At 41.0% G+C, this 14,985-nt stretch overlaps 1 protein-coding gene and 1 long non-coding RNA gene across 3 annotated transcripts in view; both read left to right on the top strand.

The window, feature by feature from the left end:
• Positions 1-10,141, top strand: part of LOC146494297 (uncharacterized) — a 34,105-nt gene extending 23,964 nt beyond the window's left edge. The window contains exon 2 of the long non-coding RNA XR_014871692.1: positions 7-10,141. This is a non-coding gene — a long non-coding RNA (uncharacterized LOC146494297). The remainder of the gene's footprint in view (positions 1-6) is intronic.
• The window catches only part of plxna2 (plexin A2), a 173,566-nt gene that overhangs the window by 54,374 nt on the left and 104,207 nt on the right, over positions 1-14,985 (top strand). For both annotated transcript variants that reach the window (XM_085147225.1, XM_085147224.1), the window contains exon 4: positions 14,849-14,983. In XM_085147225.1, coding sequence (XP_085003351.1) covers positions 14,849-14,983 — 135 coding nt within the window. The remainder of the gene's footprint in view (positions 1-14,848; positions 14,984-14,985) is intronic.

Genomic DNA, 14,985 nt, shown 5'->3' with positions numbered 1-14,985 from the left:
TGATAGGTACACTATTCCATAGCAGTTTATGTCTTTCTTTCAGTTTCTTTTCCTGTTTCTCTTTCTGGCTCTCTCCCACTCTCTTTCTCTCTCTCCGAGCAGTATGTGTGGATGGAAAGTGAATCAAGTTGTCGTTGTGGCTGGCTTTGAATGAACTATGACCTTTTAACAATTCCTTTGGGTGTATGTGTGTGTGTTTGTATGCATGTGCGGATACGTGCATATTTCTGGGTTTGTGTGTCTAAAGGAGTATCCACTGTCTGCTCACTCCGTGACACAGAAAATACCTCCCTCAGTCTGCCAAAAACCGTTAACCAACTAAACACCCAGTTTTCCGCCTCCTCCTCCTCCTCCTCCTCCTCTTTCCTCCTCTTCTTTAAGGCCACAGTTATGTAGTCTCTTGTTTTAGAGAAACAAAGAGCAGTGGTCAGGCGGGAGAATTGCAGACGCATTATATCATTGTGCTATGGATCCTTCCCACACAGCCTCCACTCTTCCCCTGTCCCCCCTGGAAAAACGAGCTTTTAGGTTTGTGTTGACCCAAACATTTATGTGGTTTTTGCAGCAAGAACAAGGAAAAGGACATGGAGAGAAAGAGGACCAGAAAACATGTATTTTTCCATAAAGCCCAGTTATGGAATAAAATGAAGCCAGGGTTTTGGGGGATCTGGACTGAGGTAGCCAAACATTGAGCCGTCTGGCCGGAGTCTGTGGTCAACTTGTGAAAAAGAGAAAAAAGAGCAGGGTATTGTTTGATGTGGGCTTTCAAACCTAGTTTTTCCAGCTCCCTCTCTCTAGCTTGCTAAAAACAATAAGGAGATTTTTCCCTGATATGCCAGGTTAGCTCACATTTAAGAGGCACATTCAAATCAAGATATCAATTACTGCGCCTTGGAATTTGAATTTAATAGTGTCACTGTTAGAGAAACCTTTCATCAGAAAACGATCTCATGCCTAATCTGACTGAGCTGAGAGAGAGTACGAGAAAAACGATAATATACTGTAGCATGCTTCCTTTTTTGGATTTCACGCCAGTGTTGCATGCTTTTTGGCAGATGATTTTTAATGTAACAAAACCCTCTGCGGCCCCTGCTGCTAATACTAGACATTACCTCACAAAAGTGGATTTATACAGAGGAAATGGCTAATCCCTCAGGTAATATTGGCATGAATCAGTCGAGCCAGACAGCAGGGAAGCTCATGCTTGCTCCACTCAGCTCCAGAAACACCAGAGATAGCCCCGTACTGCTGTAGCTATTCTGTGTACTGTATGTGGAGGAAAGCAAGAGAGCTGTCACAACCCTTTATATTGTGACTCTTACTCTAGCTTAAGGCTAGAGCACATATTGGTGTATTTGCTTGAGCATGGTAGCAGTGTTGTTTGAGCAGGGGGGCTATTTTAGGGCTTTTTGCTTAATTTCTTTTAAAAAAAATCTGTTCTAAAATATAGATTAAAAACAAGTACACATGTTTGTTTGAATATGCACATTTATGTGCTCCACAGCCTTACACTGTGTGGGCACCTAGCTGATTTCTGTGGAATTTTGAGATCGTTAGCATATATACCAATCCAGCACAGAGTCATAATGTATCTCCTTCCTCAGGGTGTTATTGCACATCCTTAATTTCTTACATGCACACACACATAAACTGGCTGGCTGCTGACCGGCACTAATGCCCTAATGGTGCTGCCCTACATACTTGGTACACTAGTGTCTGTTGGTAACTTCATGACCTACCCTAGGCTGGAGGCAGACGGGGAGGACAGGGGAATAAGATGGAAGGAGAGGTTCGCTTTTAAGCTCTTAATACCTCAACTCATTTACCTTGTGCTGCATTTGTAGTAGAAGCCACTTAAACGCTATTGTGTTTTCAAAAAGAATAGGTTCATATAATTATATTTCATCTTTCTTTTATCACAAAGGTCTAGAGAAAGCTGGCGTGAGTTGGGTTGGTAAAAGTGAAAAACCATTATATATGTCTTAGTTAGGTGTTTGGCCTCCACATGCTGCCAGGACAGCTTTCATTGTGTTACGAATTATTTTTCACAAATCTGTTGAACTGTAACGAAGAGGGAGGAGGGGAAGGGGGTGTTAAACACCATTCTTTCAAAAGATAATTCCTCATTTAGTGTTTTGATGCTGGAGGCGGAGAGTGCTGTCTAGCAAAATCTCTCCTAGGTTTAAACTGGGTTGTGATTTTATGACTCAAATTGCCATAGCATGTGATTCATATAATTTTATACTCATCAACCTGCTAACGGCTGCAGCAGCAAACCGCCATCGTTTGTCTGGTATATAAACGTGGGCAGGCAACGAGCCACCTTTTCCAAATCACTCAAAAATAAGAGTCAGTCAGACTAAAAAGGAAACAGTTGTCTTGACTGTCAGTTTTTTTCTCTTTTTTAATCAGTTCAATTTTTTCAAATTATGCTACGGTACAGTATTGATTTTCTCTAGCATGCATACCAAGAAAGACACTTGAAAAGATACTTTTAGGTTTCTCTGTTACACGGTGAAATAGTTATGAATGGCAGTTATCATTCCTCCTCTCTGTACTGGTTGTATTTCCCTCTTATAGTGTAGAAAATCTATGCTGCACTGTATCTAAATGTAATGTGGTGACCTCTGAGTCAACTGAAAAAGCCTTTTCACTTTACTGGGACTTCCAGTGTTAAAAATGTGACGCGTAGACAAATTGAGAGCCTTGTCCCAGTTTTCGCTCTTCCTCAGTCCTTACCTGACTGTCACATGTAGATCCTTCATCGTGCCATATAGTGATGGTCTAACAGAGTTGGATGCTTACCACAGTGGTTACCGCACCCTAAGCAGAGGATGTGTCATTGTCTCATTTCCCATTTATACATCAATCCCCGAACCTTCCATTATCCAACCCTACTCCCCTACTCCCTCCATCACACTGCAAAGCAAAAGCTTTGCAGTGTGATGGAGGTGTGTATTGACCCAGAGGAACTATGAGGATGGAATACTAATAGGGTTAATAGAATTAATGGTGCTGTCACCCTTGTTTGCGGAGGAGTGTCAGGGTTTGTGCTGGCTGTTTGCTAGCTGCTTTTTTTTCTGCATATTGTGGCTATACTGGTGCTCTGAGTTGCTCCGTTGCTACCTTCTCTCACTATGCAATTTTGTCTCTCTTTTTTCTTCTCACCCTTTTCCTGTACATCTGTCTAGTCCTTGCGAAATCTTCCGTCGAATGAATGAAATCCTTTTTGATGCTGCTGCTTTTTATACTCTTCTTTCACAAATGTCCTTTATTCATTCAGATACTGATAAAATAAAGTGGCTGTGATGTACAAGTATTTATATTCCCTAGGTTCATGTGCAAGAGTGATTTGCGTGCTGTTTGTGTGCGTGTTTATGATTCTGTGGTCGTTTTGAGGGAGGCACTGTGTGTGTGTAATAATGGAAGGTTGACATTTAAAGCAGTGTATTTAGTGCCACTGAATTAGCATACTTTAACTGGCTGCTCTATTCCTTCTGGAGTGAAGCAGGCATTAAATTCCGACGCAAGATTGGTGGGCATTTTTAAAGAGCTTTAGTGAAGATTCATAGACTACAAAATGTGCTGGCATCACACAGAAACGCACGCTTATATACACATTTTCTCTTTCTCTGTCATTTTTTTAAAGAAACTCTGACCTGAGAATACGCTGCTTTACTATTCTGCATACACAGCAGATTTCCTCTTCTGCCACTTCAGAACATGTGTATGAGTTACGAGGGGATAAGAGAGGACTGAGGAGTGTGTGGGTGTTGTGTTTGAGTCTGAGTGTTTGGGGGATAAAGGAGGAATCCTCTGTCACAGACACGTCTCTACTGATGAGCATCTCTGATCTCTTGGTCTACAGGAAGACTCGGGCCTGTTTCTGTTTTGCATGTATAATATGCAAATAAAGACACACAGCTGCATTCAGTAGTCTTTTTAAGCCTGTGGCTGTCTGACGCTGTGGTTGTGTTCCTCCCTGTAAATCTCTCAAATGTGCATAGAATTGCTGAGAACACAGTACCATAAGTCATTTTTTACAGTGTTTTCTAATTAGCAGACTAATGAATCAAAGCCCTGTTTGCTGCTGTTCTCACACAGAAGAAATATGCCTGACAGTCTTTATTTTGTTTTATGTGCAGATAGCATTAAACATGCCTGTTGGAACATATTTTTGAGAGGGGACATGTACATTTTTTTTTTTTTTTTTTTTACTATAAAGGTATGTTTGTGTCCCCAGTTCCAAGTATGTTGTTGTTACTAACACTAATTAACATTAACTGCAGTTATTGCCCAGCATATCCTGTTTTCAGTCTCAGAGACTGTTTCTGATGGAATGCTATAATTTCCTGGAAAGCTAATCTTACCACATGTTCTAATTGGGAATGAGGGAACAATCAAAAGGCCTCTGAAGGACGGAGACTAAAAATGAGTGCCGCACTCTCTTAATCAGTTCAACTTGAGCCTCATGACTGAAACAATATTGATGACATAACAGCTTTTTTAAAATATCCAAGAATATCTGTGGACATATACATGTATTTACGCAGACAGACCACAGTTTCGGCCGATTCCCTGCTGATCTTGTGCCCAAGGGGAGAGAGGTTACTATGGCAACCCTTGTCCAGCACAGGAGTTTTGGCCTGGTTTTCTTGTTAATAGTTTGAATAGGGTCAGACACCCAACCCCTCCTCAACCCATCAGTAGCATCACTGTGTTGCTGAAAAGGACTGATTGGATAACCCGTACCCCTCATAGTCCACCCCATGTTCTTATCCCTTCCCCCTTCTACATTGTTTCTGTTGGCCAGCAGAGGTCAAAGGTCCCCAGAGTGGTGTTCATCTTACCCCTGTCCTTACCCTCTCCACTTACAGGGGGAGCTCTAATTATTCAAGAGTTGCTGGGAAGTTGGTAGATGAGAGGTTAAAGGTTGTGATGTCTGTCTCCATAGAGTTACATGCGGTATGGTTTGAAATTTAGGGTGGAAGGGTCTAATGGGCTGTGAAGGTGGTGGACTTTTGGTTTAGCCACACAGTCACCTTTGAAACTTTGAAATTATGTCTAATTATTTAAAGCCAGTGGCAGTAAAAAATACCAAGACAACAATATAATGATGGTAATGCTTATTTTATTATTATTTTTGTGCAGTATACAACTGGAAATGTAGGTTCCTTATGGGGGAAAAAAATCCTGTGGATCATATGTTGTATTTATGTGGCATGAGAACTATATCATCAATAACTTGTAGAAAAACACATAATTTTTTAATAGATTGCCTGAGGGGGAAAAATGGTCTCAGTACACACTGCGTGCAATCACAGTGCAATAATGATCAAGGATGGTGCCAGAAATAAACAAAAACTATGATTATTTCAGATTACTATTTCTATAATATCCACTTAGTAGGTATAATCTTATGTCTTATCCTTTTTCCTTTTCTGGTCTCCTCTCTCATGTTCTTCTCGTCTCATTTACATGCCTATCTATAATATTCCAGCATATGTCAAAGAACGCCTGTTATATTATGGCCTTAATGAAGACGGCATTGAGTGTCAAGGCCTTATCACAGTACAATGCATTCGTCAAAAGCATGTTCACTTACCACTACCAAGTACATCTCAGTAATATAAACCACCCCATGAAACATGTAGGGAGATTATTCAAGTTCAAACACATTACAAGTATAAAATATAGTCTTGGTTGAAGTGCTTTTATATTCTCATTTGTTGTACGGATCCCACTGGCTATAATTTCCTAGTATCACATCTACCTGGCAGTCTTGTCCCACATTTAAATCTCACAAATCCGGTGGGAGAAATTGAAACGATTTCAGCTAATTTGCCCCTCACCTGAACCTCTTCTGAGCTACTTCTTGATTCAAATATCTTTGTGATCTACTTTGAAGTACACCGAGGGAGAAAGCAGTAGAGTGATATTTTCTTCTGGTTCAGTATGTTTGACGTTCCTCTAATAACTTTTGTCTAACCATCAGTAGCTGTGTGTGCTGCATCTAATAGTTTCGTGATTGTTTTGTCCCTTGCTTATTTACTCACATAAAATAGGTATAGCTTTTCTTTGTTCTTTCGACACGTACATCACATCAGTCAACGCTCCATCTTTAAAAGAAAAAAATCTCTGGAGAGAACGTTTCCTTATTAGAATACGAGGTTTCTGTTATTTTGTGCTCGTAACTTGGAATTGTGCGTGGGCTTATGTGTACCTATGTAAACGTGTAATGTTTTGCATATATATTCAACTTAAAGTTGTTGGCATCACCAGAATGCAGTTTTTAGAAAAAACAGTTTCTATGTGCAAATAGGAACAATAGCTTCATCATACTAGCAAACCCAGATTTTTAAGGGCTAAGCAGAAAATCCCTCCCACCACATCCCTCTGTTTTTGCTCTCCGTGAACCTTTCTGGACTGTGTCCATCATCAGCAGCATGCTGGTCTCTGTTCAGTGTTTTAATGTGGAGCTAAATATAGGCCTGACATTGTGCTGCTGTGCTTAATATGTGTTTGGGCTGATTAGAGTTGAGGCCTGATCTCATCCCACCACAGACCCCTTAATGCATGCCGTGGTCTCTGGTTTCTTTTTTTTACTCGGGGGCAAACAGAAGAAAGTGCTGATATAATCATGTTTTGGGTTGTGAGTTATGTGACCGAGAGAGATGGTAATATTGCAGAGCTAAAACTTTATTGAACCAGTGTTGGATATAGCTATTATCCAGATGGAAATTGCACCATTGGTCTCTGGAAGTCGGTTTAATAGAATGTTTGCTAGTGATACTCACCGATATTTAATGGGAGCAAAAAAATGGCCATTTGAATGGTCAGCATGTGTGATTTGTTGTGGCGTCTGGGCAGGCTTTTGTTTTCCTTTTCAAACAGATGAGAAAAGGTGCTGTAGAGGAGAGGGTTAACTGCTTTGTTCATGGGGCGTAGAGCCAAATCAATAGGCTTTATGGTGCCCTGCCAAAAATGTGAAGTAATTGCCCCTTGTATTAACTAAAGGCTCAGGTCACTTTAGCTGATATACTGCCACTGTATGAGCCAGGTGAGGGGAAAGGAATTCCACTTACAAAAAGAGTGATGTCTCTTGTGGTTATCCTAATTCCAATGTCTATTTTCATTTTCTTCCCGCTCCAATAATATGTAACCTCTTTAAAAAATTGCTTTATTGCTGACATTTTCTCCAAAGTCTGTAATTTTTCTTTCCTTTTCCTCTTCATCCTCTTCCTGCCTTTTCTTGTGTTTTCCTCCTCACCAACATGTAGTCTCTCCAGCCTCAGTCTTTCCAATGGGAACTGACACAAGCTAACATAAGCCTTATGGGAGCTTATATTGTACAACTGGAACAAAAGAGATGGCATACTGGGCTGTTGGGAGTCTTCTCACACATATACACGGGACATTTCTACACGCCGCTCGCTACTGACACCAGAATTCTTCAGCCTGACACTGGTGATGGATTAGATGCGTTATCAAGGCGGAGAGAGGCTCCATGTTTTCTCCCAGTGTGCAGAATAAGGAGAGGGATGAAAAGGGGTGGGGGAGACTCGCACACAGGCAGCTGTATAGCCTGAACCCATTCCACCTGAAGTAGAGAAATACAATAGCAGCCTGCTACATTTCAAGCTGGGTTTCCAGGACAAACATGAAAATAGACATAGTGAACCTCGTTGGTACACAGGGTTCTGCAAGGTGTGGAACATAGTCAGCTGTGTGTCTGTCTGGCTGTAAAACTGCTCATTGACTGTGTTCCTTTAAGGACTACTCAAGGTGTTGCAATCATGAAGATACTGCTCTGTTTTACTGATGTCCTTAAAATCAGAATAATTTGGTGTCTTACTGGTATTTTACTTCTGGTGTGTTGGCAATTAATTTTTTCCCGAATGTTACTCATACCACCAGTCCACTCTTAGCGATACATTCCCAATCTCACGCCTAAAGCATCTGACTTCATCTAGTATGTGTCCATATCAACATATCCCCGGGCGTCAAACTCTGCCGTTCTGTCAGAAGCTACTGGCATATCAGATCTTTACCACCAGACCTGGCAGTATTGGATTTGGAGATAACAGTCTTCCTTTGAAGAGTGGAAAAAGTCTGCGTTGGGAGGTTGGGAGATGGTGGTGTAGTAAATCAGACGTTTGTCAGCCATGGTTTGTGTCTTGTTCGGCTTTGATTGTTCACTTTGTTTCCGTGACTTACACTTTCAGATTCGTTTCATTTGCACCAACATTTTACTAGTCAGTAGCTAAGTTGAGGCACTAAAACATACTTGGTTAGGTTTATGCACCAAACTGCATTGATTATGTTTTGGAAAATATTGTAGTTTAGGTTTAAAAAAAAAAAGCCTCCTTAAGTAACCATGCATGTTTAAAAACAATAAATAAATAACTAGTGTTATTCAATTTGATGGCAAGGGGCCGTTTGTACATTAAGCATGCTTTTGGGAGTTGGAAGACTGAGATCAATCACATTGTTAGTTAAACCTAGTGTGTCACACCACAGATGCAAAAGGACAGCTTGTCTATAATTTTCTGGACTCTAGCATCTTTAAAATATACTGCCGTATTCAATACTCTGGACTGGTGGATGGTGGGCCATCACCAGAAGGTGAGTCTATCAGCACACCTCACCATTTTTCCCACTTCTGTGTAAAAGTTCTAAAAATATTTATGTGAGCTTAGTGTAGCTTTCTAGTGTTTCTAGTTCAAGGCTGTTTCCTTCATATTCTCATGCATTGGAGGGGTTTTAAAGTAAAAGACAAATTCTGAGCTTGTGGAAAAGGTCTTTTTCTTTCTTAAAGGTGTGCTTGCAATGCAAAACCTGATGGCACAAGAGCACCTTTGGCTATCACAAAAGCTTTTGAAATCATGATAAGCATCACTGGCACTTAAAATGCTTTCAGCAGTTTATCAACTGTCATATGATCCAAGGTGTGAGGTGGTAGTCTCAACACCACATTCAAGGCTATTTGGTAAGACTGAGAATGGTTCTATCAGAGAAACTGGGCTTTATTAGTGAAAGTCCATCGTGGTCTATGTCAGGTCTCCTGGTTGACTTTAAACTGTATTTGGCCTTAACTGAATACAAGTGCCATTTACCTAAACATAGCTGCCTCTGTGGTATCTCTGTCTATTGAGACAGCGTGTGAAAGTGTGCGGTGGTGTACTTTAGCAGAATCTAATCCAGTGTGTGGGATCAAGCAGATAAAGGCAATGCCTATCACTTCAACACTCAAGACTACTCAACTGGATTAGCGCAGATGCAGAAGATAGCTGCCAGATAGGTTACTCAGGGACTCTCTTTCTCTCTCTTTGAGATTCAGCCATAAGAGCATAATCTCCTAGAAATCAACTCTTGTTTTACTATTTTGGTACAACGTGTAGGTGGAAGACCTACAGTATGACTTAATTCTATCCCAGTGCAAGGTGTTAGTGCGCTGTACCCTGTGGTTTGGTAAAGGTTCTCATATGTGGGTTACATTCTGCTCTGCTAGCTGAAATCTGGTGGTAAAATAATGTGCACTCTCTGGATCTGTATTGGTCTTGGCAACGAGCTGTACACATGCTTGTCTTGTTTCAGAACACTAACCTCCCTCAAGGCTAAGTTTTGAAAATAAGATTTCCACACATATTTAAAAAGAAAACAGCTCTCAGGTAATAGTTAGCAGCTGGACCATTAAAGAAGAAAAGTTCTTTAGAAATTGAGCGTCTACTGTTGAACAAACACTTGGAACAGGGCAAGCTGTAAAACAGACATCAATCTATAGACATGAACATACTGTTACATCTCATGTTACTTCACGGTTGTATTTCGAGACCATATCCCAACCATTTTGGCATTTTGCATATATTACATTTATTATTGATTTTTTTTTTTGATGAAGCTGCAGTTTTTAATGTCCTTTCCCGTTTCTTTTACTGTAGAACAGCAGCATCCACCACAACACACTGCAAACACACATTTGATGCACTTTTTACGCAGGATTTATTCCGCACTCAAGCAAATTGCTTCACACGGACTCTCGCAGTTGGGGATTCAGTGTCTGGCACAGTGTTCAAAACCAGAGAGACCAGGAAGAGAAAGAGAGGGAGAGAGAGAACAGGACAGGGAAAAAAGGAGAAGGGCAATTTGAATTGGAGTTTGGTCAATCTTCAAACGTTTTTTCAGGGTGCTTACATGGTCTGATCAAAAGCACCCCATTGGCACAGGGCCTTGTAGCCACAAGGGGAGGCCTCTGATGCCTCTGCCATGGCTTCCCTGCTGGCCAACCAACCCAGCCCCACTCTCCACCCCCAACAGCTACCCATTTAATGCTGACTAGGTGCTGTGACAGAAAGCCTGTAAATAAAAGCAAAAGTTGTTGTTTTTTTAATCTGTTGTTTTTGCTAGGTTCTGGCAGCATGGCAAAAGATGCTGGTTACCTGCAGAGTCCAGATGTGCATATTGAAGTTTTCAAGCCAAATACACCACCACTTTTATAATTAAACTACCGCCTCATGATAGTTTTAAGAGGCTTGGATTTTTAAAACCAAGTATCGCAGCTATCTGTGTGCTTCAAGTTTTCATGATGCCTGTTTTCATCTTTTCACTGTGATCATATTTTTTTCATCATTCATGACAGCGCTGTTTTTTTCTCTTCAACATAAAGTTGCCCGTGGTGGCCCCGGGGGAGAATGTAGACTGTTTTTCAACAATCTCATTTATCTTCACTTTTTTCCCCTCTTACTCAACTATACTCTGTTGCAGCTCTCCAATGCTGGTGATAGAGAGAGGTTAGCTAATGGCTGTGGTGTTGAAAAGGGAACCATGTCAGGCCAGGACAGACCAAAGGGGGGTATCAGGGGTTGTTTCCATGGATGGGCAGCCTTAAAATAGAGGGGCAGTAATATTGTGAGGCAGTTGAGGGTACAAAACCAACTTGTTTGCAGCTTTTTCACCCGGCCTGATAAATAATGCAAGGTCGTACAGCGCAAAGGTGGGATAGATTTAAGTACCTGAGAGAGCAGGCTAAATGTTGAAGTAAAGCGATGCTGAGAAAAAGATGTTTTGAGCATGAGAGTCGCTTACTCAGGTGGTACATTTTGTTGACTGGTGGAATAGTAGTGTGGGAGTGTGGTAAAGAGAGGGAGTCTTTGACAGAATTATTTTTGGTCCACTAAGCACTAGTGCCTCCATTTACTTGCTCGGGGTTTTCATTTTCTCTTTTTTCTCTCATTCGCCCACCCAGAGGTGAGTCTGCTCTGGAAAGTACTTGTATTTAACTGACCCAATTCACACAAACGTTCATATTTTTTTTATACTTTCTAACAGCGTGTCTACATATGTGTTAATATAATAGTCTTTGCAAGATTTACAGTTGCTGTAGAAAAGGGGGAAAAAAAATCTGGATGTGAGTGTGTTTGTGTTTACATAGTGGGATGGTGAGAGTGTCATTGTCAATAATGTTTATTCGGTTTTCTTTGTGAGCTATAAGCCTAAGCCTTTGGGAAAAGCATACATAGAAGCAAAGAGTGAGAAAGAGAGTATTAGTGAATCTTCTTCCCTCGTACCCAGTCACTAATACAATGTCTCTGTACACAGTCTCACACTTGCATTATTATTATTTTTGTTTTTTAAAACAGGACTGGGCAATTAATCTAATTTTATTTTCAATTTTAATGTTGGCTCCAACAGCTACAAAAAAAACAAGATAAGCTGAAAATTATTATTGATTAAAATCTGTGTACCTCATCCTGTTTGTGTTAATTATGCTGTGTAATATGTTTAAATAAATAAATAAAAATAAAAAAGTTGCACATTCTCTGTCAGTGCCGAATGTAGCGGAGGGACTAGGTGCAACCTTTATGGCGCATTCAGCAACTGAACCTAATACGCTAATCACTAATAATCAAGTTTATTTTAAAGTGCACTAAATATGTAGGCTAAATAATCAAAATACAATTGACCCTGTGCACGACAAAATGCTAACTTCCTGGTTTGAGACCGGATGTGGGGTTGTACATTTCCGGTAGCTTTACTTTGCGGTCGATCGCTACTGCGAAGATATACTCCAAAATCATGTCCAAAATTCGAAAACGGAAAGATCGTGTTAAGTTACAAAGAGCAGAAGGTGGGAACACTCACCACTGTTCTGTCATAAAAAAATCTAATGATCAATTTTGACATTTAAAGAGTTTAGATTGATCAGTTGTTTACATCACTCAACACAAGCAGAACTGCATCACTGCATGCAGAAGACACATCGTCCACATTCAGAAGCACATCTCTGTATAGTGACTGGTCTTATGATTTAAACAGGCAAATGTTCAGCATTCAAACTACAGGTCAAGAATAGTCAAACCAGATGTTTCCCCGTTATGTTGATATCAGCTAGTCAAGTACACACCTACACAGCATGTTAACAAACCGTGAAAAAAAGCCACACAAAAAATTAATGATTGCTGGTAAGGGTTTCTATACATTAGTATTTACGAAGGGTATGTTGTGACTTACCTTAAAAATTACAGCGGTCCCTCGCTATAACGCGGTTCACCTTTCACCTCGCTGTTTCGCAGATTTTTTAGTGCAAGTTTGCATGCTTATTTTTTTACGTCACATTGTGTCCTGCGTCCTGATCGCTGCAGACGATCTCCTCCTGTCTCCAGTCTCTCCTGTACAGTACAGAATCGCTGCCTCGATCGCTAGCAGTGTGACTCTGAAGTGCAGTACTGTATGTCCACGATGTCCACGAAACGTTTTGCACCGTCAAAAAATAAAATTGGCTACTTGATTTCACCTATCGCTGGTTATTTTTAGAACATAACACCCGCGATAAACGAGGGACAGCTGAGAAATATAACATTTGAATCCCTTTTCTCTTTTGCTCTGAGGCGCGGGGAAAAAATATCGACAAGTCGATGAACATCATTTACAGATATATTGGGTAAATGCCCAAGACATATATAGAAATGTAAATCGCCGCTTGATTTATTCATTTGCTTAACTTGTTTTGGACCGTAAACAACTTGACAACTTGAGCGCGAATAGGACACCGGAAACAAAGCTCCCCACAGGAGTTTCCGCACCGGAAGTAGCATATGCTAACGTGCACATAGTCAATTGAAAAGAAAATATAGAACAACAACCTACAATAGATGTATCCATTTCCTGACATATTTGACCAGTCACCCAACCTTATAAGATGATCTTGTTAAATGGTTGTAGTTTTTATATTGAACAAAAACACAAAAAAACTATTTTTGCCTTAATAGAGCAGCTCTACTGCCTACTGTATGTTTGTTCTTCTTTTAACAAAGCGTCTGGAGAGTAGAGGTTTTGTTCCTCACACACTCATAGACATCTCTGTGTGTAAGTCTCTTTCTGGCCAAATGTTAATTTAAAAGCCCCTGGACAGTGGTGAGAGACTGTGTGATAGCGATCTGATTCAGATGAACTGCAGGCCTGCAGTGGGAAGGTCGGGTTATCTTGTGATCCCTAGTGGCAGCCTGCTAGGACACATATCACAGCATGACAGACTGCTCCTACGGGTGCACACACAAAAATGCACTCACAACACCCACACTGACACAGTAGTGAACAGAACAGCGCTGGCCTGGCCGTGCGCCGACATGCTTTATGGATGAGCATATTTGCTGAGGTCTCCCTCCACACTGCAGTGTCAGTAACCAGATGAAGACTGGCACGGCCCCCACATCCTGCCTTTCTCCTCCTACATATGGTTTTCACATATGTCCTGTTTTCAATGTTTGGATTAGTCTGCCAAGGTCAGATGTAGGTCAGCCGTGGAAGGCTTAACCACTTTGAGCTTTGTTCCTTAACTGTGGTGCCTGCTGTCGTGTACCCAACTAACCCTCAAGCTTTGAAGGCAGCGCTCCAGGGATTTTGTGTGAACTTAAATCACATTTCTCTTACTTGATCATCCAGCAGTTTGACACATGGTCTTGCTCGCACATTCGTACACAACAGTTTGTGCGTGCACTCGTTTTCTCACACGCCCCCCCACTTTCGTTGTAGATCTTGTTTTGACAGACATATGACCTTGACTTTCCCCTCTGTGAGCCTGACAGCTCTTTGGGGCTGTCATTGTTTGAATAGACAGATGAATATTTGGGTGGATGGAGGCATGCAAGGATGGACAGATGATAGAGCCATCAGCTTTCATGGTTGGAGGAGGGCCTAGTGATATGTGACATCACAGAAACGTCAGAAAACCCCCCACTCAAGTTTAGACAACCCATGCTGCTCCTCAAGATTTGCTGTTCTGTTTATGTCTGGCCGAGGATATCTAATGAATGACGAAGGCTAGCACTGGCCCATTTGGGTCAGATGCCTAATATAAGTCATTTAAATTCTTTTCCATTGCTTTTGCAGTAAGGTGGTCTTGGCTTCAAGTTCAAAGCTTTCCTGAGCAAATACATCATTCACTGAGGGAAAGAGAAAACCAAAACACAGCTCAAGTTTCACAGAGGTCTAATAATATCCACAAATAATTCCGCACAGTTTTTATAACCCCGTCCTACAAGGAACTTATAGAGGACTTACATTACCTCATACTATGAAAATTTTATGGTTTGTTGCAAAATTGTTGGCAATTATAAAAAAGCTTTTAAGTCATATTCATATTCATTGAATCGCGATCCTCAAGGAGACTCTCCACCTCCAACTGAAACTCCAAGTAGCTAAATAATTTCAGTGTTTTTCAAAACAAAAACAAAAAAAATGAATCACGTTTGTCATTCCTGTCAGTCATTTTTATCTGGTTTTGCTATTCCTGCTGCCACTGAGGTATAAATAGCAATATCTGACCTGTTTGTGTTCTGTTTTTTGTCAGATCCGTGTTGATGGGCCTCCTCACGGTGGTGTTCAGTATGAAACGATCTCGGTTATCAAGGACGGGAGCCCTGTCCTCAGGGATATGGCCTTCTCTCTTGACCGCAACTACCTCTACGTCATGTCTGAGAGACAGGT

The sequence above is a fragment of the Neolamprologus multifasciatus genome, chromosome 20 (genome assembly GCF_963576455.1).
Source record: "Neolamprologus multifasciatus chromosome 20, fNeoMul1.2, whole genome shotgun sequence".
Taxonomy (NCBI): Eukaryota; Metazoa; Chordata; class Actinopteri; order Cichliformes; family Cichlidae; genus Neolamprologus; species Neolamprologus multifasciatus.
This window is presented reverse-complemented; position numbering and strand designations above follow the sequence as displayed.